General features: G+C 42.8%; 1 protein-coding gene across 1 annotated transcript in view; it reads left to right on the top strand.

The window, feature by feature from the left end:
* Window positions 1–19,985, top strand: part of LOC104578640 (neuronal acetylcholine receptor subunit alpha-7-like) — a 44,716-nt gene extending 24,731 nt beyond the window's left edge. The window contains exons 5-10 of the mRNA XM_010226197.2: window positions 1,717–1,796; window positions 3,495–3,662; window positions 5,108–5,302; window positions 6,567–6,653; window positions 14,575–14,684; window positions 19,404–19,985. Coding sequence (XP_010224499.2) covers window positions 1,717–1,796; window positions 3,495–3,662; window positions 5,108–5,302; window positions 6,567–6,653; window positions 14,575–14,684; window positions 19,404–19,895 — 1,132 coding nt within the window. The 3' untranslated portion in view covers window positions 19,896–19,985. The remainder of the gene's footprint in view (window positions 1–1,716; window positions 1,797–3,494; window positions 3,663–5,107; window positions 5,303–6,566; window positions 6,654–14,574; window positions 14,685–19,403) is intronic.
* Window positions 19,986–22,727: the final 2,742 nt, after the last annotated feature.

The following is a 22,727-nucleotide window of genomic DNA, read 5'->3' as shown; positions in this document are numbered from 1 at the left end:
GTAATTTCCGTGTCTCCCCTGGAAAATTATTATCATGTTTCTGTCTTAGTCTTCCTGCCTGGGCTAAACAAGCCCGATTTCTTTGTGCTTCTCATCATTCACATTTTCTAAATCTCTTTCCATTAAATCTCTTCTCCTCTTAAACACTCCATTTTGTTTTTTTTTTCTTCAAAACAGGATTCAGCAGTCTAGCCAAGACTCCTGCATTGTGCAGTGGAGTGATACAGTAATCTCCACATCCGTCCATACCTTTCCTTTGATTAATTCTTGAAGGAGGGTTTTCTGTTTCTACACTCTTATTTCTGGGCTTGTTTTTTGATCCATCATAAACTCCAGACCTTGTTCTTCAGACTTTTTGTGTTTTTCTGCCAGTTTTAAGGGGAATATGTAGCAATCATCTGGACTGAATTTCATTCTGTTGGTCTCTCTCTTGGTTTGCCAAGATCTATTTTCTCTTGAAAACCCTCACCCTCAGGAGTCTGAAGGAAACTTGTATTCACTTGAAAATCATATAAGGGTTTTTCCTTTATTTTAGCTTTACTCCTCGCAGTTTGGCTATGAGCTCATGACAGCAACTCAGCCAGATTCAGCCTCCCACCAGCAAGCATCCAGTCTGCTCCCTGGTTCTATAGTTTGCATATAAGAACCTTATGTGTCAAAGGCTTTCTGGAGTCCAGATATATTTCCTGTATTCTCCTAATCAGTGAGTCAATCATCTTCTGAGAGAGAAGAAAATTAGTTTGATTTGATGAAATTGGCCCTTGACAAATCCACGCTGGCTGTTATCATCTTATTATCTTTGAAGTTAGGCCGATATGCCTATAACTTCAGACTTTTTTAAAAAATCTGAATTTTCTTTGATCACCTCTGGTTCACTACATCCTTTCTTATTTTCCATGAGCTCTCACAGATAATCGTTAATGCTTCAGAGAATATTTCGGCCAGTTCCTTCAGTGTTCCAGAGTAAATTTTATCAGATGTGCCAAAGGGAGTCTAATGTATGCACACTTCTTTAACCTATTCACCCCCTATTCAGGCCTGCACTCCTGTCATTGCATGAATCTTGCTGCCTTTTATGTCTCTGGCCAGTTATCACCTCAGCTTTTCGATTTTATCCTCATTTGTTTGTGCTGTTCTGTTTTGGTTCGTCTTTAGCCATGTATTCTTTTCCCCATATATTTTTTTTTGATTCCTTCTTGTGTTCATTTATGAGTAACCAGATGATGGACTCATGTCTGGCCATGACACAGGAGGTGCTCGCTAACATGATGGAGTCCTACGGACCTTCACACTATGTGTCAAACCTTTGTACATATAGGAACCCTCTGCACTTAGCCTCTTCCCAAGAAACACTCTAACGTGAGCCCATAGTCTTGATCCTTGGAGATTACTTCTTCTCTTCAGAATTGCTGGAATCCTCCAGAAATCCCCTTTCTCTTGGTCCCTTTTACCTGGTTTATGCTCTTTCAGGCTCAGCCAGTCTTCCCCTTTATCCCCCAGATCGGAAATATCTTCTTGCCAGCGCTTTCAGCATTGGCCCCATGCATCATGAAAGACTGATCTGCTAATGGGAGTGGGTCCTTTGACTAGGCATAGGACATCCCTTAACTCAAACATCCAGTGCATAAAATTCTGATAAAATGTTATTGTTCTGTTCACAGTTACTATATTCAAAGTCTTATGTCTGTTGGCTCTTTGTTCGCATTTTTGTTGCAGTGCTGATGAAAGATTTGATGCGACGTTTCACACAAATGTGCTGGTGAATTACTCTGGATCTTGTCAATATATTCCTCCAGGTACGGAGAACATGTTTTGTTGCTTTAAATCAATGTGTAGCTTTGAATAATAACAAACAGTTTTCCTTTATGAGTGAAATCCAAGCAATTGTAGAAATGTCTGTATGTAGAAATTTTGCAAGCGATCTATTATGGAACAGACCTGCTGAAGTAATTTAGGTCTATTATTAGTGGCAAACTTCCACTTCATAAATGAACAAATACATTTCCTGAGCAGTTTGCTTCCAACATTCAGAGACCAGCAGAGGTACATTTAAGGCAAAGTGCTGTTTTCACAGGGGGAGGTTTCATGTACAACCCAGCTAGCTCTTTCGTGTGAGTGAAGAGAGATGCATCTACAGGAGGTGTCCCGTGAGCAGCACTGTTCCCCCAAGCACTGTTCCTCCAAGCACTGTTTGAAGTCTTAGGCTGAGCCTGTAACTCTTGAAAAGAGGAACTGAGACCACTCCCGATGATGGTCCTTGCCTGTTTTCCAGGCATACTGCTGACTCCAGTGCTTGTAGAGTCTTGGCACTAGGAATCTAGCAGCAAACAGTCAGGCTATTCCCATTGTTGCTTGCTGTGGTGGTCAAGAAGCATCCAGGCTTTGAGGTAGTTGTTGGAAGGCTGACTCCAAGTAAGTCCTGGGGTTTGGTGGTGAACCCTATCCTGAGGTGACTTAAAATGCTTGTGTGGTTTCTCTGGGACAGATCTGTGGGTCAGGCTGTTCTCCAGGGCGCAGAAGCATGAAAAGACAACATTCACCAGGGCAGAGCCTTTTCCATCTCCACAGGGTCTGTTTAGGTGGGTCATGCAGGCTGTGTTGATATTAGGGAGATCTGGTGCCCCTATTAGTTCCTTTCCTGCCAATGGAGTAGGAGAAGCAGGACCATGTGTGCAGATTGCCAACCAGAGAGAACAGCAAGCTCCATTGTAGAGAGCTTCTTACTTGAGAGCCCAAGGAAGAAGAAGCTTAGGACTAAGGGGTAAAGAAAAGCTTTTGTGCAAAGCACATCTTTACTTACAAGATTTTAACTGCTGGTAAAATATTTTGTCCAATCCTTTTTTGAAGGAAAAATGTTCATAATCAGCCTACCTGACAGCACCAGCAGCTAGATTAATTGAGACACAGCAAAATACTGCAGAGGGGAAAAGAGTGTTCCTAAGGCTTCATGAAAGTTTTATTTCCCTTGCCTGTAAGAGGAGGCAGTACTCGCTGTTACTGTCCATTAGAGAAACAAGCTGTGGTACATGTGGCTGGTGGAGGAGCGGAGATGAAGGACAGGACAGCAGCCAGTGGTTAAGGGAGCAGGGCCAAGATTCAGAAGGAAATGGGAGGAAAGGCTCCTTGTTGCCAGTCCAAAAAGGGACATGACAGCAGGAGAGAGACCTACCTGAGCATGAAGGAACAAATGGGAGGAACAGAGCCACCCAGAACAGCCCTGTCTGTGCAGGAAAATGATCATGCACAACATCCGCAGCCTTTGCAACAGCCAGTGTTGGCAATAATAAATGAAACTCTGTTTTGGAGATTTGATTTTCAAGAGGTACAGCTCGAGCGCCACTGCAAAGCACAAAACTGTTCAGGTAGATGTCTTAATAGTGGAATTCACATTACTGGGTGTGTCAAGGAGATGGCAGAAACAATTATTCCAAATTATTCCCCATTTGACGGACCGCACCCTGTACACATTTGATTCCATCCATTTCTATCCACAGGCATTTTGAAGAGCACATGTTACATCGATGTTCGCTGGTTCCCTTTTGATGTGCAGAAGTGTGATTTGAAGTTCGGCTCCTGGACCCACAGTGGCTGGCTACTTGATCTGCAGATGCTTGAGGCTGATATTTCTAACTACATCTCAAATGGAGAATGGGATTTAGTGGGTAAATTGAAGGGCTCAAATCTTCAACAGCCTAATTTTCAAAGGCAAAACGCAAGCATAGAGAAATGAGCAGTCCAACTGGGAAGCATGAAATAGAAATGTTAAAAGCTCCTAAATAAAAGTTAGGAAAAAGAGAAAAAAAATCACTGTTTAGAGAGAATTTTTCAAACATGTTCATTGAAATGGCTCTGAAAACACTGTGTTCTGCAGCAGCAGCATGAAATTAAGGGGAGCGTAAAAGGGATCTGTTAGTCCTGATACATTTGCGCATTTTGTCAGTACTAAATTTGGATGTGTGTCTCATACAGGCACACTGAGCATAACGTCACATCTACTCTACCACATCAGCCAAAAATGATTGGGTTAAAAAACACTGTTTCAGCAAAAATTGGTGTAAGCTTTTACAGAAATTAATTCCTCTTGCCCACAAAATGATCAAAGTGTCTATCGGTTCATGCAAATAACTGCAGCTCAGGATGTCTCTGTTCTCTTCTGTGCTTCAGAAGAGACCTGTTTTCTTAAAAAGAGGATCCTATTCCGAGAATTAGTTATTCAGAGCTACCTTCCAAGGTTTTATTATGAACTCATTGATGTACGTGTAAATCAGAAGCAACGCTATGGAATCGACAAAGCTTAGACCACCCTACAGAGAACTCGAGGACAGGACATTTCATCTGCCAGGCCAAGGGGGTAGGCAAGGACATCTTCTAAAATCAGTCCATTTCAGAGCAATCCTGGCTTCCACATACTCCTTTATAGTGCATATAGTGCAAAGTCCAATGGCTTTGTGTACCTGATGTAGAGCCTGGTCCTTAGTTTATCTGTTTTCATCCCAGATAGGGCATGGACAGAGCTGGCCCTTAGCTGGTTCATGTAACTACAGTTGAGACCATAAACCAGCTTTGGACACATATTTTATGGAGATTTTGCCACACTCCTGCCAGGACACACACACCATAGCATCTTCTGTTGTGTAGACAACAAGACATGGGAGGTGTGCAACGGTGACAGCAAGGATACAAGACATGGAGCTTTTCCAGCTTCCCCTGACATTTTCTCTGCTGCTGCTGTCCTTGCCAAGCAGGGTCTTAGATGGTCCTGCCAAACAGGGTCTTCTGCAATATGGTCACGTTGACAAGCCCCACAGTACAGATGTGTTGTATAGTTATGTCTCTTAACCTTGGAGGTAACAGACTTTAAGCTTGACTTAGCACCCCTTTTGAAAACAGAAGTCGTATTTGTTTTTCCTGGTTAAGCAAAGCAAGTACGATATAAGAGAAAAATAACAGAAAAATAACAACTAGTGGCACTCTTCTGCATATCATCTGCAGAGCACCTTTGTGCTCCAGTGAGGGAGCACTGGTCGGAGGTGTCGTAAACCATCATGGGCTTGTCCTCTTCCTGGGAGTGAATGGGGGTGCTGATCATCGTGTCCCTTCTCTACAGCTGTGCCAGGAAAGAGGAATGAGATGTATTATGAATGCTGTAAGGAGCCATATCCAGATGTGACATACACTGTCACCATGCGCCGACGCACACTCTACTATGGCTTGAACCTGCTGATTCCCTGCGTTCTTATCTCTGCCTTGGCATTGCTCGTCTTCCTCTTGCCAGCTGATTCAGGAGAGAAGATTTCTCTAGGTAAGTGCAAGAAAATTCATTTCCTTCCTAAGTCTTCTCCATAGAATGGGGAATAAATGCCTCATGATGCTTGATAAAAAAGATTTCCCTGGAGGAGCAGCTGAAGCGCTTGTTTGGTTGGAGAAAAAAGGATAACAACTTTCTGCAAGACATTAACACATACTGTGCTAAGTACTTCTACTGACATCATCTTTTTGATTTTATCCTGGGGATGAGGCAAAAATTTTCACTGCCACAAGCAACAATGATGACACTCTCTCCACTGCTGCTCTTTTCCTTAGTGCATCCCAATGCGTTTCACAGCTGGTTAGCTCCTTTTTTCAGCTAATATACTAAGACACAGAGAGGTGGAGAGGCTTTCTAAAGGGTCATGAGCAGCAGTGATTGAGTATTGGATTATCATCTTCCCCATGCCCAAGGTCCCAAATCAGCAGGCAGCGAGTTCCCCAGAAATGCAAAGAAGTGACAGCCTAAGAGGAGTTAAATGTGATACACTATTATATGTACTTCCAAGAGCAGAAGACAGGGGGAAGTGAGAAACACACAAAGCTGGCGCAGGTGAGACCTTAATTTTTATGTTATGCACAAAACTGGTCTGGACAAAGACATTCAGAAAAAAAAAAACATGGACACTGAAGGTCCATAGAGAAATCAGGGAGTTGAGCGGCCAGGCTTACATCAAGTAAAACAAGAGCTAAGAGGTATAAGACTGCTGTTTATAAAAATTAGGGAGAGAGATCAACAAAAGGAATTATTTGAGGTAAAAGGCAGTACCAAAAATAGGAAATAATGCTCATGCAGGCTGTAAAACAGGACAGTGAGTTTTTACAACAGCCTTTCCAGAAGAAACAAATAAAGAGCTACATGTAAGTGGGGTTACAGCTGTTAGGGGGGCATTATACCATGAGCAATAGACAAAGACTACTTTTGACTGTGAAGTCTCTGCAGGCTCTTAAAAACTGGCTGGGCTTTGTTTGAGCCCAGTTTTACAAGACCAGCATTTCAATCAGCAACAAAAACTTCTCCATTACTTTAAGGGGTACAAAGTTTGGAGTGTAATGTGACAAGGGGAAAGAGAACGGATAAAGATGCATTCAAAGATACTCTCACTTGGTGGAAGCTCTCATCTGTCCTGACAAGCACAAAATCATGCATTTGGCTTAGCTGTAGACCAGGACAAGGTTGTATTTGTCAGCACAGACATCACAGGAGAGCATCAGAGATCACGTTCCTCAACCTTCCCCTCTTTGCTCATTCTCTGCAGGTATCACTGTCCTGCTCTCCCTGACCGTGTTCATGCTGCTTGTGGCTGAGATCATGCCTGCAACTTCTGACTCTGTCCCACTGATAGGTAAGTTGCTTTTGCCTGCTCTGTGCGCTCCCTATGGCAATTCCTATGTGCTGTGAAAAGATTATTTGTGACTGAATCTTTGTTTGTTTATTTATTTATATTTTTTTTAATGGAGTTTTGCATTTTAGCAGTGTCAAGAGTAAATCTTAGAGTCTTCACTGTTTGTGCAAATGAGGAGAGCTGATAGAGGGGTGCAAAGGGGCTTTGAAGACATCAGGTAAGCAGGTGAATTGCAAGGTGCAGGGAACATAGGACTAACACAAAACCTGGAGGTTTAGTTGGGCAACAAGACTTTCAGGACACAGTGATCTACGAGGGCAACTGCCTTCGAAGAAAGTATAAGAAATCCGATCTTGTGCCATATAAGCCTTTTTATTATAGCCTTAGCCTAAGAGGTAGCCATGGAAATATCTTAAAGACCTTACCAGGACTCAGAATGGTGGATTATTGCTCTTATTATTAGTGTAGTGTCATCAGAAGGCTCCAGATGAAGGTCCATAACACCAAGTGCTGAACACACACACATGCCCACACAGGAAAGGACAGTATAAATGAACAAACAAAAATTAAACAATACATCTAGATGCTGATGTATGGTGTGCCTCATCACTGTATAACTAAAGCCTGCAATGAGGCAGACCATGAAAAGAACAAAATGATGTTTAGTCAGACAACCTCATTATCTAACGTCTGGGAGTTAGATAGACCTAGCAGTCTGTAAGGTTGGTGACTCATAGGGCTATGCAGCGTGCTCAAAAGTTTCTGAAAGACTCCAAATAAATTGGGCGCCTTACTGAAAGTCAGCATGACTGTTATCCCAAGTAAGATGGGCTTCCAGAAAGTTAATAAGTCCCCCCAGCCATACCTGTATCTAGGATCTACAGAGGCAGCTACGGTTGTAACAAAACAAAAGAAAAATTTGGAATTAAATTACAGGGGTACACTTTTCTATGCTGACTGCAATAGCTTTATCTAGACCAGTTCCTTCTAATACAAGCCCCTACTAGAGAAGATAAGATGATCTGGGCCAAGGAAAGCTATAAAGAGTTATGCATTCTTACAGATTTTGATGCTGTAATAGCAAGTTTCTAGTTAATTAGTTGTGAATGTATCAATATCAAAGATCATCAGGGTAGTGGGGAAGTCTACTGGGTCAAGTCCCTTTCTCCGGGGGACTGTTGGCTCAAGTATTAGGAGTTCTCACACCTTTTCATTATTTCTGGATCACAGAGCCAAAAATATGATGAAGGATTCTCTTCTCACTATTAATATATTAAATATGCCTTGTTGGCAACTTGTGTTATTGCTATTTTTTCATAATGCCTAAATAATTGGAGCATATCAAATGTATTAGAAACGCACCTTTCAAAGTTGTCATGTAGGTTAAAGACAGTCTGTTCCTTTCATCTGTTCATTAAACAAATTTCATACTGTAAAACGCTGTAAAGAATAATTCTAATACATGGACCCTGGAGACTGATTTGAGCTATCCAGCAAAAGGATGCCTAGAGCAATCCCCTGGCTACTCTCGCTCAATGTTCCCATGTTACGCCCCAAAAGCAAACTGAGTTTTGAGTAAAACCAGGCAGTCTGGGTTGGCATGCCTTAAAACTTGCGAACTCTCTTGCACAGAGTGCTTAGTTTTAAATCCATATTCCTAGAAGTCCCAGAATAGGTGATCTCAGAATATTGCCAGGCGTCTTGAAGGCAATACCAGGATGATTGCAGTTTTCCAGTGTGATCCAGTTCTGGCTGAAAATCCTTCAGGAGGAAGGGGTGGACTCTTGGACAGCTTGCTCAGTTCTTGGAGAATCTCCATGACTAGCACCAAGCTACAATAATAAATGAATCTCCTAGAACATGCAGTTTAAAGAGGATTGCAAGCAATATGATCCTGACGGATCAACTGCTGTTCTGCAGGAAAAATCACTGTTGCTGGTCTTCCTGTGCATGGGAGTAGAGTTCCTCTGACCCATACACTTGGCTTTGTACTGTTAGGACTTGGGTTTTAAAAACTAAACTTGCATTCTTCTGGACCTGTGTGAATACTCCCAGTTTTTGCCTGTCCCACAACACTGGTCCCTAACATGCTATATATCTTACTTTCCTCTGCCATTTGACCTCAGTGTTTACGTAACAGTGAGATCGTGAGAAGAAAGCAGAGCTGCAGTTTGCAGTCATTGTTAGGGGTACAGAGGAAAGCTGCTCTGATATAACATGACGAAAGGAACTGACTTCTCATGTCTGATCCATTTGCAAAAAAATGAGGAAATTGCATCTTGATCCTTTTTAAGCGAGGCTGCTCTCTCTTGACCTCAACTGGTATTTTCAATAAACGAGGCACCTTCTAGCCTAAATGAGCTTAAGGGGCAGGGCACCTGCTTCTCCCTGCTCTAACCTGCCTGCAAAGCATCTCCCTTCCTTCCCTTGCCTTGCCTTTTGCAATAACTCTGTGAAACTTCCCACAGTAGACTTTCTCCCTCACCACATGCAACTGCTTGCAAGATGGACTCCAGTTTTCTGTGCAGCCCAATAGATTCACATTAACAGCAAGCAGATTTTTATTTTTCTTTTCACCTGTAAGGAGCAAGTGGCAAAACGTGGCCTAGAAATTAGAGCTCAGTGTCTTTGCTACCCCATGGGATGATGTCTGCTGGAGTCTTCTTTTACTCAGTGAGGCAGAATGCTCCAATTAGGAGTCTGGGTGACTGCATTTATCCCCTTGCTGCTGTTCTCCAGAAAATTCCCCCTGTTTGGGGGAAATAGGAGTTTTCAGAGCTTAGTTTTCAGCAGCATTGCATATGTGCCATACAAGACATTGCAATCTTTCAAAAACTGAAGGGCTTCTGCAAACTCATCCATGATGTTGGTAAAAGCCTGGGAACCAAGGCAAGGATGCTTCTGCTTATGTTTAAAAAATTAACCACCCATAGCAAAAGAAACCAGCTCAGTCATTTGGATCAGAGCATTTACGTCCCATGGCATTTACAAACACAATGGTTTGGCCAGAATTCAGCACAAGTTGATTATATGAGCAAGGCTTGTTTCGCTGCTGGGCCCTGGAGGTGCCTGCTGGTGCTGGAAGCTCCTGAGCAGACGTTCAGACCATGATTATACAGCAGCAGATGTGTCCTAAACTTACCCATCCCGGGGCGGCTTCATCTTGCCCCATGGGCACTATGTCTGAGCTCATGATTTGACCTATTTTTAACTTCTCTCTTTAAAAAATATATTTATAAAAAGCCAGTGTAGCTAGACAGCTGGAGATCATCCCATAAGGAAGAAACTTAGAGAAATGCAGAGAACTCCAGAGGTGTTACACACCTGAAATTACTGAGCTGGTGGCACTATCACTGGGTGAAATCCCAAAGCCTGAGCCATGCAGCTCAGAGATATGATAGCATTTGCTCCACCACATTTCTGTAAGCCTATTAACTTGCACACGTATTTGTTTCTCACTTAAAAAGCCAGTGATTTCATGGAGATGTCCTGCCCTTAATGCATAATAAGCTTGTACAGCAACTGAGGGCATTATATGAGGAGGGAGATCCACGCATAAGTCCAGTTCAGGGACCAATTTGAAACTGCACAAATAATATAATTTAAATTAGAGCTTCCGTGCAAATTCTGATGCTGTAAATTCAAACTAGGAGTTTAGGTAATTCGTGTGATAATGACATTTATGGCATCCAGACATAAACTGCTAGGGCTTCTTTGTTTTAACAAAGCATAATTCATGTAAACAGCACTGGATGCTCAAGTTCATTTTTGGTAATGGCCTTGTGGCCGCCTCTGAAGAAGGATCAATCCATCCCATAGGCAATAGGCATACGCCTGAATTCTTTTTTTCAAAGAGCATTGTGCCTCCTTATTTGCAGTCTGCATATCCCAGACCTCATTACACTATATTCCTTGTTTGAGAGCGATCTTGTAATTAGGGGTAGCAAATCATGCATTAAGAAGTAACGAGGAAGGTAGTTTCCCCAGATCAAGTCATATTCCTAACTGTAACTCTGCCCCTTAGCCGTTATCCTTTTAGGAGAGCCTCCTTAAGATTATACAACTGAAGATCATGCTTACGTGCTTCCAGCAGGCCCTGATAAAACAGTCACTGGGATCTCATTAATCTTGCATTGCTGCAGGCATGTTTTCAAAAATCAATGTCTCAGGATGGGCTGCAAGGTTGGACTCAGGGACTGAGCACCTTAAAAAACTCGGCTTATAATGTAGCATTTAGTTACCTAGCAAAAAAAAATCGAGATCTTTGCCGAAGGAGAGATGAATCCATCTCCCATCGCAGTCAGCAATGGCTCTGAGGGATTCAAGGCAATGCAGTGTAACAGCACCGCTTCCTCACCCAGGCATGCAATATCACCCCGGGGTGAAACACCTCAGGCCACACCGTATGGCGTGGACAGGGTTGCAGAGGTCCCTGTTCCTCCTCCGTGATCCTGGATGCCTACAGACCTAGGTGATGCAACCTATTTTACATGTTTTCAGACATAGATGAACCAGCCTATTTTAGTGGTGATTCTTTAGGAAACGTTCCTTTAAGAAAATTTATTCAAGAAACACTACTAAATCGCTAGCCCTGGTCAAGGCAGGTTTGTGTCTCCTCATGAGTGAGGAGTGTGACATGGATCTCTGTCCCCTCTTCGGCCTCTACCTTGACCACATCTCCCCTCTAGCAGTCCCACTGCTGCAAGAAAATGGGTCATAAGGTGCTAAACCCTAAAACATCTACTTAGCAAACCTGGCCTTGTCTGGCTGTTTCCTCCGCTCCCCTTGACGCAACGCACACCGATTGCAGACCGTGGTCCTTCAGATCAGCCCCAGATGGCTGAGGAAACGTGGTCATGCAGTGAAGCAGCAGCAGGCAGGGCTGAACTCAGCCCACGGCTGCAGTAAGCTCAGCGCTGGCTGCTCTCCCTCGATGGTGCATGGGGGAGGTATTGAGGCCAGAGCGTTTTGTCACGTCAGATAAGGGCACGTTCTGGTTCTTTTAGCCAAACCCTAAAAATGAAGTGTAAAAGTGAAGTGTTCAGACCCTTCAAACCAGTCGGGTGATTTGTTTCTTCCACAAGCACTCTACAGGCCTAGAGTGTCCAGACATTCTGTTGAGCATGGAGACATGTTAAACATCTCGCTTTTCTCTTTTCTTTTAATACATCCCCAAGTAAACTCCAAAGCAGTGCAAATCATTATTTCCTGACAGCTCGCTTCAGAGTAGTGCCATGACTTTTAGGTCAAGAACCTGTATTTTGATCTAAAAGGTGGTTTATTGCAGAAAGTGTGGACCACCTGAAAAATGGTGTGCTCATACATTGTTTGAAAAGACGAAATTTGGGACGCATGAGTACAAGGAACAGTCACTTCCTCAGTCCATATTAGCACCCACACAAATCTTGACACCTGGGTTGGACATATCAAATACCATGCAAAAAAATGAGTTATTGCCACCTCCAGGTAGTATAAACTGCATTTCCGTCTGTCCTCTTCTTTGACAATGCTCACCCGCTTCCTTGTTCTAAATTCATAATGCTTACTTGCTACTCAGGGCTCTACTAGTCTAACATATTTACAGCCTTGTCTCCTTCTCGGTCTTCTTCATCATATTTATTTTATTTCAGTAAAGAAGAAGCTGTGGATAAATATGCTTTCACCAGCTGCTTGGGTGACTTCTTGCAGTTCAGTCACACAACAAGCCAGTCTGCAAATTGCTGAGACAAGGAAGCAGTCTCGTGCTTCACCCCCTCCAAGAATTACAGATTGTTTTAAGTTAAGAACAAAAGCCACTAGTGGTTCTGACTAGATGAAGAAGATGAGATTAATCTTCTTTTACATTTTCTCTCATGTGCCTGTATCTCCTCAGCTGCTGCTGCTTTCACATCCACCCTTTCAGTTTTTCTCTGCCTCCTTTTGATTCTACTATGTGCTTTTCTTCCTGCCCTTTAATGCTCCTTCCTGGCTGCTCGCTGACTCCAGGCCTCTCCTCAGCCTCTCCCAGGCGTCAGATGTTCTCAGTTCTCAGCAGTTCTTTACAGTTTTTGACTCTGTGTTAAATGTGCTCTTCCCAAAGCAATGAGTGTTGCAACTTTCTCCATGAAAAAAAAAAAAAAGAATTGGATGGGATATATCTAGCCCAGCCTCTGGGAATACCTGAGTATGACACTTCCCTTCCTCCTCCATCATTTCAATAATAAAACCAGGACTATAACTTGCCACAGTGGGGAAGCTCTGCCTCTCGATTAACTGGGTTAATAAATCTGGATAACACACTGATTTCCTTGTAAGTGTTCAGTAATAATTCCAACAAAGCAAAGCATCCCTCTGGGATCTTCTTGCCTTTCTTAGGGTTTCTGTTTTATATACCTTGTTTTACTACCAGTCCTTAAGGTTAATCAAGTTTCTCTCGAGTGAAAGGTCTTCCAAAACATCTCTAAAATAATCTTAAGGTGCTTCCTTGATGTTAGGTAAAGAATGTCCTAAAATGATACCGACAGTATTGAAGGTCCTAAAGCCTTGGATTGCAATTCAAGGCCATCCTTTTGACACAGGTTTTGCTCTACAGTGTCAGAGGATGTTTGCAAAAAGAAGCAGCTGTTGTCATCACTGATCATTTAAGAAGTGTCTGTGGCTCTATTAGATATGTGTTTGCCACGACTACAGCACCTGGTCCTCTTCTGGCAATGCTGAGACTGAGCCTGGCAGCTCCCAGGTGTTAGAGCAGGTGTCCAGGTAGTGTGTCATGTCATACCTCCCCTGGCAAAGAAACAGAAGGAAATCAGCAATAAAAGAGCAGACACATCATGCCTGAAAGAGATCAGGTTCTATGTTAATTTTTCAAGGGTCTATGAAAAATCCAAGCCAAAGATGTTTTTAATTGACCACTTTAGGCCGGAAAGTCTTATTGGTAGCATCTAAATGCATAGAATTTACTGCAGGATTTAGTGACTTGTGGCAGTAATTATACTAGTGATAGCAACATGGATCTGTTCCTGTTATATGATGCATTTTGGAGTCAGATCAGACACCTTTTCTAAACTGAATTCATGGTTTGTTCTGTTTCTGCACCACTGTTGGCTTTATTCTTCCATAAGTAAGCGTAAGAGAGACCTTTCCATTCACCTTGCCCTCAGGAGTATTCTGCTAACCCAGCTGCATAATTCATTTTGCCATGGAAAGCCATGCAAACCTCCTGGAGCAGTTATAGCATTGGTTTCAGGAAGGCACTGGGACCTCCTTATTAAAAATACGCTCTTTGCTGCTAAGGAAAGCGGTGTTAGGAAACAAAGCCTGGCACAGAACTTGCCTTGGAGTCATCATTAAAATCCTTGACTTCTCCTGCATGGCTCATCAGGGAGGAGTGGGCAGGGAGGAGGTTATGAGCAAAGTCAGTGTCACGAGTTGTCCCACCTCGCTCCCTATGATCCAGCTGTCATGATCCCTAGTGTTTTGCACAGTAGTCTTCAAATGTGAGCTCTGTGGGCATTTCTTCTTTACTTTCCAGTGCTTCAACATAACTCCCAGCATGAGAAGGCTGTACCGGGGCTTAAATTAGTTGCAGTTCTGACTTTGAGGGTCTTTGAGGGTCTTCTCCCCAGCACGGCAGGCTTAGATGTAGCCATAAGGTGAGAATACAGCTGGAACTCAGGAGACTTGGGCTTGAGGGAGGTTGTGGAAGAAGATGCTGAAAAAGATGCAGTGAAGATGGGGAGAGCAGGTAAAGAAATGGTGTCATGGTCACACTTTGCCGGGGGGTCCTGCAACCCAATGAACAAAGCACATCCCTTCAGCAATGCTGCTAGTACCAAGAACAGGGTGTTTGGATGTGACACAGGACGGCTCTCAGGGGCTGGCTGAGGAATGTTATTTGCTTTTTTTTTTTCTCACCTAATGGAAATTCTCCTTTCTATTGCAGCTCAATATTTCGCAAGCATTATGGTCATCGTTGGTCTGTCTGTGGTGGTAACAGTGCTGGTTTTACAGTTTCATCATCATGACCCTCAAGCAGGAAAGATGCCCAGATGGGTAAGCAGCTTTGGTCGTAAATATTCAACAACTGATTTTCAAGCTAAAAATAAAAACCTTTTTTTTTCTTGCACATTCCCAAGAATGGATTTTAGGATAAGCAGGGAACACACTGCTACTACAAAGGAAAAACAACGAAAGCTGAAGCAGATTCCAATAGTCACTGTCACCTGGTTTCAAAGAAATTTGCTTTTACAGCATCCTCTATTTATTTGGCATGCTGGACAATTATCTTGACGTGATGTGAAATTTCACTTGGCTACCAATGTTAGTTTCCGAAATAGAACTGATATATCTTCTTTAAAAATCAATTATAGTGTCAATGCAAATTAAAAAAAAAAAAGCTACATTGAGCATACCTACTAAACACTTCCTTAAATGCTATGTAAATTAAGAAGAGCTCAGTTGCAAGGATGCACAACAGTTGAATTCTAGATTGGCTTGCTCTGCGTAAGCAGCACTTAGGGACAGCAGTCTGGATAAACATGCTTCTGATATCCAGATGGACAGAGTCTGCAGCAGCACAACATCCCTTGGACAATTGTGCTGTGTCTTTTGCCTTCTTAGAAGTCAGGGCATGATCTGAGACATCATATTAAATATGCTCACGGTCCCTGCCACCCAATTCTTGCTCCTTGTCAGACCATCAAGGAGCCATCTGTCTGAGGCCATCTCCATTAACTTGATTCTTCAATATGTTTTCAATCACTATGTGTTAATTCACTGTGATGATTACACATTGGAGGAAATTATCATTCCTGATTCTTTTCGAAGTCTCCCGAGAAACAGGACAAGCCTAAGAAAACAGTTCTGCAGATCTCTGTGACAAATGAATGTTGCATGCTAACACAGGACTAGCTGCCTCTACAGTATACCGGGATTTGGCATTATACCTAACTAGACCCGTGAAACCAGGCCTTCATCGCACGAATCATCCATTCTGTAGGACAAAGCAAGAAGAACTCTTGCATTTCTACAACAAGCTATCAAACCTGACTTGTTGCTTACAAACTTCAGAACACAGAAATGATGTATATCTGAAAACTACCGGGGAGAGGATTTTATTCTTTCCTATCAGTCATTTGGAGCTTCCTGGAGTTCCTGCAAGAATTGGGGCAATCCATAGGAGTGGAAACTGCTGTGCCCATCCTGGAGTACTGAAAGGACTTCCTTCCTAAAGAGTGAATCCAAGGAATCTATAGTGAAAAATGCAATAAAAAAGTAAAAAAGATTTGAACAATCATGGGAAGTGTGGAATCATGGGTCCATTCTCCCGTATATGTTTGGGAGAGGTACACAGCTCAGCCCACTTCTAGAAAAGAGAGGATTTTTCTTTTGTCATTGGCAAGAAGATGTGTAGAAACATATTTGACAAAAGATTCTTGGCTAGATGTAGAGGAAAATAGGGGTTGACTGTGTACTGGAAAGCCCAGAACTATGGCAGTACTCCAGATGTGGCCCCCATCGCTTCCTCTACCTGCTGGCAGCCTTCTTGCTCGTGTAACCCAGAACATCACTGGCCTTCTTGGCCACAAGGGCACACTGGAGGCTCATGGACATCTTGCCCACCAGGACCTCCAGGTCGCTCTCTGCAGAGCTGCTCTCCAGCAGGTCACACCCAGCCTGTCCTGGTGTGTGCAGTTATTCCTCCCTCCGGGCAGGACTCTGCAGTCCCCTTGGTTGAACCTCATGAAGTTACTGTCAGCCCAACTCTCCAGCCAGTTGAGGTCCCTCAGAACAGCAACACAGCCCTGGGGTATCAATCACTCCTCCCAGTCTTGCATGAAGGATTGCGCTGTGCCTTCACTGTGCCTTCGTCCAAGACAATGGTGAATGTATTTCTGAACACAACACCCATACAGTCTGCATTTGACAGCAGCTAGTCAAAGAATGACAAGGTAGGATCTACCGGTAAGAAAGATCTAGTCACGTACTGTGTGATTTTGCCACAAACCTGCTAAGGTCCACTATTTTTTGGTTAGAAATGTTGCATGCAAGGGATTCTCAGTCTTCAACAACAAAGCTCAATGGCCTGCCAGGAACTGCCACACACTTAAAAATACTACTATCAGGAAGCAAAGCCTGCAGAAGGCATCAGTGGAGAGTCCAAACAACAGACTGCAATAGCTGTAGTCCAGGCAAGCAGACTGGGCTGGACAATTTCCAGGCAAAAGTGGTGAATTCCAGTTGTGTGGGAAGAGACTGATGCCTCGATAGTGACAGGTCACAAGGTCTCTGCAAACCATGGCCATTGCTCAGCCATTAGGATTTACGGCACAGTCCTGATTTTGATTTTATTCTTACAGCATCTTTCAGGGCCTGTTTACCTGTTTACCTCCTTTTTCTTCCTTTTTTTCTTTTTTCCTTTTTTTTTTTTCCCCCCCAAGGCATGTAGTTTTTTGCTATAAAAGCAGCAACATATTAGGATGCCTATGTGAAGAGAGAAGGAAATTGTGTACCTGAAATTTACTCTCTGCAATTCCAGGCTCAGCAGATACCCCCAGAACTACTCACTCCCTGCACATATCCCCAGCAGAGCCACACATCAGTGTTTTGCAGAGCTCTAACCTTGTTAACGATTATGGGATGTTTTTCCACCTTTGATGGAATTGGATATTTCTGCAGAATAGAGCTTCCCCTCCACATCTCCTTGAAGAACGAAGGCAGACATAATTAACATTTTCTAATAAGAAAGTTTGCCTGGTCTAGTGTTTTGAAATTTCACATTATGGCAGAATAAAGTTCCCTCTATCCTCACCACCAATACTGTTGAAATATTGTTAGCAATTAAAGCCTTTATATCGTTCCATGATGATATGTAATCATGTGTCCATAAGCAGTCAGAGGACATTTTAATTAAGGAAGTTCAATTAAATCCAGGATGGATTATTTTTAACCTGCTACGTTATAGTTTTGCGTTTGTCTGTGGTGACCATGGAGGAAATAATAAAACATTTAAAGCCAACGGTGAAAGCAGAATAATTTGAAACTCGTGAAAATGGCTTTTCAGGGTGAGGAATAAAAGATGCATTAGAAGGAGGAAGGCAGAAGGACCCAGGGGAAAGGAGCACAAGGCTGTGAGCCAGAAGAACTCCCACTGCAAAACTTAAGAACTGCATAACCATCTTCCACTCGTCTTGGCTTTTGTGTTTTACTATTATTGCTCCCTGCTGTGGCAATTAGTGCCTCCTCCTCTGTGAAGTTATGCTTATCATTACAGCAAAGCACAGGCAGCATTTTGCCCTCTACATGGTCCAAACACAGGAGACAACGCAGTGCAAATGCAGGAGACAGCAACTCAGCCGCTCTCTGACACTGCCTCATGAACAAGGGGTGGCCCTGGGGCTTGCATGGCCACAGTTGCAGAAGCAGCGTCCTAAGGGCAATGCTGGGTGGAGGAGTGAAGCCAGATGCCATTCTGTGCTTTCTTTCTTTCTTTCTTTTTTCTTGAAAAGAAGATAATTTGGTTGCAACCAGAATGAACAATTAATTGAAGAGGCCACCGGTATTCCTAGAGTGACTCTTGCCAGCCCCTTGCCAATATCCATTCCTGTTTACGTGTTCTTTGGAGGATTTTACAGTTACCAAATTTTGCTTATTTAGTTTGCTGCTGTTTGCCTTCCTATTCCATCAGCACTAAAAATGGGAAATCTAGTAAGCTCAGGGTTCAGAGAAGAGATGTGAAGATCAGATCACAGGGAAAATGCTGGATGTGCTCTCCTGAGCTAGCTCATCTGACAAACTTAATGGGAAATATTTGCCTCATAAACGGCTGTGCGCAGGTTAGAAAGCTCCCATGAACTGTTAAAGTAGCTAGTTTTACCCCAAAGCATGAGGAAATTACAGCTGTTAATAATAACATCCAAATTTTGAACTGCCTAATTTAATTGATCAACTGCTGTTGTTTTTGGAGAAAAAGGCCTGCTGTGTGTGTGACTGAGCTTAAAACAGCATTGCAATAGCTTTCAAATAATAATAATAATAAAGGCCGTTTACATACACTTAAACAGTAGGGGTTTCAGAGAGGGCTTATGCAAAAGAATTCAGGTAGTCTGTCCAGCATTGTCAGCATAGTCAGCATAATCAGCACAATCTAAGAATCTTTAAGATTATATCTCTCCCTGTAAACTGAGAAGAGGTTGTAAGAGGATGCAGCCAACTTTGTGCCTTCTGCTCCATCACTTAAATCCAGGATTGCTCGCAAAAGAAGGAGGCCAAGGGTCTTTCTGGAAAGTGAACACCTTCAATCTCCTTTGCTCTCTGAGCTGTTGGGCATTGAACACCAGTGTGCCCAAAGTAGGTCTGAAAATGTCATTTTGGGAAATGGCCCAGATCTGGAAAACCTCGCTTAGCTGGTGAATGTAGCAAACGGAGAGACTTACCATTTGAACATACTCAAGTTGTGCCAGGAGAGACTCAGGGTAGACATAAGGAAATATTTGTGCATGGAAGGAGCAGTGAAGCCTTGGAACAGGCTGCCCAGGGAAGTGGTGGGGTCCACGCGACTGGCAGTGTTCAAGAGACATATAGATGAGGTGCTTAGGGACGTGGTTTAGCAGGAGTGGTGGGGATGGGTTTACGGTTGGGCTCGATGATCTTGAAGGTCTTTTCCAAGCATAGTGATACTATGATTCTATGATTCTGTGGCTATAGCTGCCACTAAATGCTTCAGGAAATGTCAAAACGCTGGCTCCGCTCATGCTCTGATTGCGCTTTCAGGTCCGCGTCATCCTCCTCAACTGGTGCGCCTGGTTTCTGCGGATGAAGAAGCCTGGGGAAAGCATAAAGCCGCTCTCCTGCAAGTACGGCTACGGCAAGCACCCCGCGAGCGCGCACAGCGCTGAGGTGCACCTCCTGCCCGGGCAGCAGTCGAGCAACGGCAGTGTGCTCTGCAGCTACGCCAGCGCGGAGAGCCCCCGGGGCCGCGACGCGGGCCGGGCCCTGCCGGAGGACACCCGCTTTGCGGCCAAGAGGGATGTCGCGGACGCCCTGCCGGTGATGCTGAAGATCCTCGAGGAGGTGCAGTTCATCGCCACGCGCTTCAGGAAGCAGGACGAGGGCGAGGAAATCTGCAGCGAGTGGAAGTTCGCGGCGGCCGTGATAGACCGGCTCTGCCTGGTTGCGTTCACCCTCTTCGCCATCATCTGCACGTTTACGATACTCATGTCGGCCCCGAATTTTATAGAGGCCGTTTCAAAGGATTTCGCGTGAGGGCTTTCAAAGAGGAAAATGGGTAAGGGGAAAGGGAATTTGAAAGTAAAGGTTTCCAGTAATTTTGCTAGGTAATCCAACAGAAAAGACTAAAGTGTACTTTCAAGTGTTAACATACACAGAAGGAGCTGAAATTAGTTTCAAGAGCTTTTTTTCCCTGGTATTAGTGACTCATTACTGAATAGTATACATGTTGAGTAAACATATTATTACTTATTTCCTAGACTTCTTCCACATGTAATTACGTTATGATCTTGTGACAAGCAGATAAACCAGATAGACATGAATTCAAATCTACAATATATTTGTTACAAGCTAACACTAGTATCAGCGCATCCCAAAGCATCTAGGAGAATTTTACTATTTTTACCTGGGTCACTATAAGCTCTTCAGTACTTTCTTGTTTTCAGTACCTTCGTGTTTTGGGGATATTTTCTTGTTTATGTGGCTGTGATACTCACTTCTCAGGTTTGACAGATATCTCTTCACAGTCTTATGATGCTGTACTGCATTTAATAAAATAAACTGTAATTATGTTACCTCTCACGAGCGCAATGTCTGGACTGTTCTCTAAATTAATAGGTTAACAGAATGTATTTTTTTTCTTTTTCATCTGGGAAGCACTGGTTGTTGGGGAATGAGGGAAAATTCATTCTCCAAGCTGGCAATCATATGGTTTTAGGGGCCCATCCTTAGTTCTGCTGCTTCTTCATTGTTGCCATGCTGCAGCTCTGCTTAATCTGAAACACCTCTGATCTCTTGGATCACACAGTGCATTCTGTGCTATTAGGGAAAAAATCCTGCTCCCCATGTAGTCTGTAGGGGTTGGGGTTGGATTTCACATTTCAGTGGGTTTCAGTGTGGTTGGATTTCATATTTACAGTCCACAGACTTGGTCAGTGTGGCTTGGCTAAAAGTTTTGCAGTATAGAATGGTTCCGTTTTGCTAAATGTTAATGTAGAGATATTCAATCTCCATTAGAATCATTCTGTTTTCTACAGATAGAGTAACACAATGTCTCTATATTAATAAGCAATAATCCTATTGTGCCACTTCCATGGAAGATAATGTCAGAAAACAATCCCTCTCAAATACACCTTTTCTCTGCTATGTGAGTGAAAACCACACTTTTCTTGGTGTGATTTTATTCTACCAGCTGATGTCAGCAGCCCTACAAAAGGCTGCGATGTGAGCAAGGCATCTTCCCTCTCTGGATATCACAGCACATTTCTGTATGTCTTTTAAAAGAAAAAACCACCACCTTCTCTGACTGGCTTCCAGCTTAATTTTCTTCCAGTCAGTGTCAGAGTACCAAAAATAATGTTTCCTGTATCTGCTTGATGGATCCTTCTCCTCATCACGCCTGGAGAGGAAGCAGCAGATCATGATGCTGTTTTTTACAGGAAAGCTGCTCATGGAGTTGGCCTTGCAGAGGTGCAGGACACAATTCAAGAGGAGTTTGCCTCAGAGGAACCCTTAACTGAGAAACAGAACTAGTCTGGGGGCTTAGTGATCAGCAGGCTGAAATGTTCACTGCAAGTTACTGCTTTGGTTGTGGGGGCAACAGATGCATAAAATGTCTAAATATACATTTACTTCTCCAGCTGGTTATGCAGGATGCTATATGACCTTTAGAACACTTGCTCAAGGACCATTACAATTTTTTGCCTGAAAATCTCAATTTTTGAAAATAATCCTCAGTGACAGGATAAAAAGATAAAAGCTATTGTTAAAACATACCGTCACAATAACTTAACATCCTCATGCAAAGCATGCTTCTTTACATAAAACACAGTTATTGTACGAGAGTATTTTTAACTGGGATGTATAAATCTTTGGACCAGAAGGATGACAGAAACTATCCCAAAACAACAGTGGAAAAATAACCTCTATCATACTTTTAGTTAACAAAGTTTAGTAAAATTTTAAAAAATCATTTATATATTACCGTCTTAAGCTCATATGCCACAAAGCGTTGGGTCTTCTCTTGTAGAGATATCCTAAGACTCAAACTGTGTTAGTACTATGCACTTCACAAAACATTGTGCTGATCTGAAATTGTTTTCTGGTTACTTGTTAAACTAGCAAAGCGAAGCAGATCCTTTTGACACCTTTCTGTAGTCACTTGGCCTTTCAGAAGGAAACAGCGCTGCTACTACAAAATTTCTGGAACGACCTAGTTTTGAACAGGAAAAACAGCCACTATACAGACACATTAGTCCAGAAGAAATCACATGTGCATTCAGGACTTTTCTGAGAACTGCAGCAGTGTGGCAAAGGCTGATATATCGTCTCATATACACACCAAATTAGAGATTTTTGTTGCACCAATCATTTTTGTCACACAGTGTCTGTTGAAACAGACCTCATAGATTTATAAGACGAAAAGAAAATATGTGAGAGAAACCGATGTTTAAAGGATGGTAAGATAAAATACAATACTAAAGTCCAAGGGGAAAAAAAAGACAAAAATAAGCACTCATAGCAAACTCCAAAAAGAGCTATTTTTGCACAATGAGTTCTTTCTAAGTATACCCAGGATGCACAGTTATTTCATACAAGCATTAAACTTTTTATTTAAACCAATTATCAGAAAAAGTAGGGTCTAAATTTCAGACAAAGAGCAGGAATAGAGTAGCATGATTTTGGTAGTATCTTTTATTTAGAAAACATGTTTTGTCAAAATAATATGTGTGGTTCTACAATAGCCAAAGAACGAGGGTATACACAACACAGTGAAGTCATGTGCACAGAATTCTAATAAAAGTAATTTTTAAGGCCATGTCTGTAGCATTCTCTCCTTTTACTGACATTGCGCTCCAAACATTTCCA

Source organism: Tinamus guttatus, unplaced genomic scaffold, assembly GCF_059628265.1.
Source record: "Tinamus guttatus ecotype Peru unplaced genomic scaffold, ASM5962826v1 Tinamus_guttatus_pri_ptg000446l, whole genome shotgun sequence".
Classification (NCBI taxonomy): Eukaryota; Metazoa; Chordata; class Aves; order Tinamiformes; family Tinamidae; genus Tinamus; species Tinamus guttatus.
Note: the sequence above shows the minus strand (reverse complement) of the source record. Positions and strands in the feature narration are given on the sequence as shown.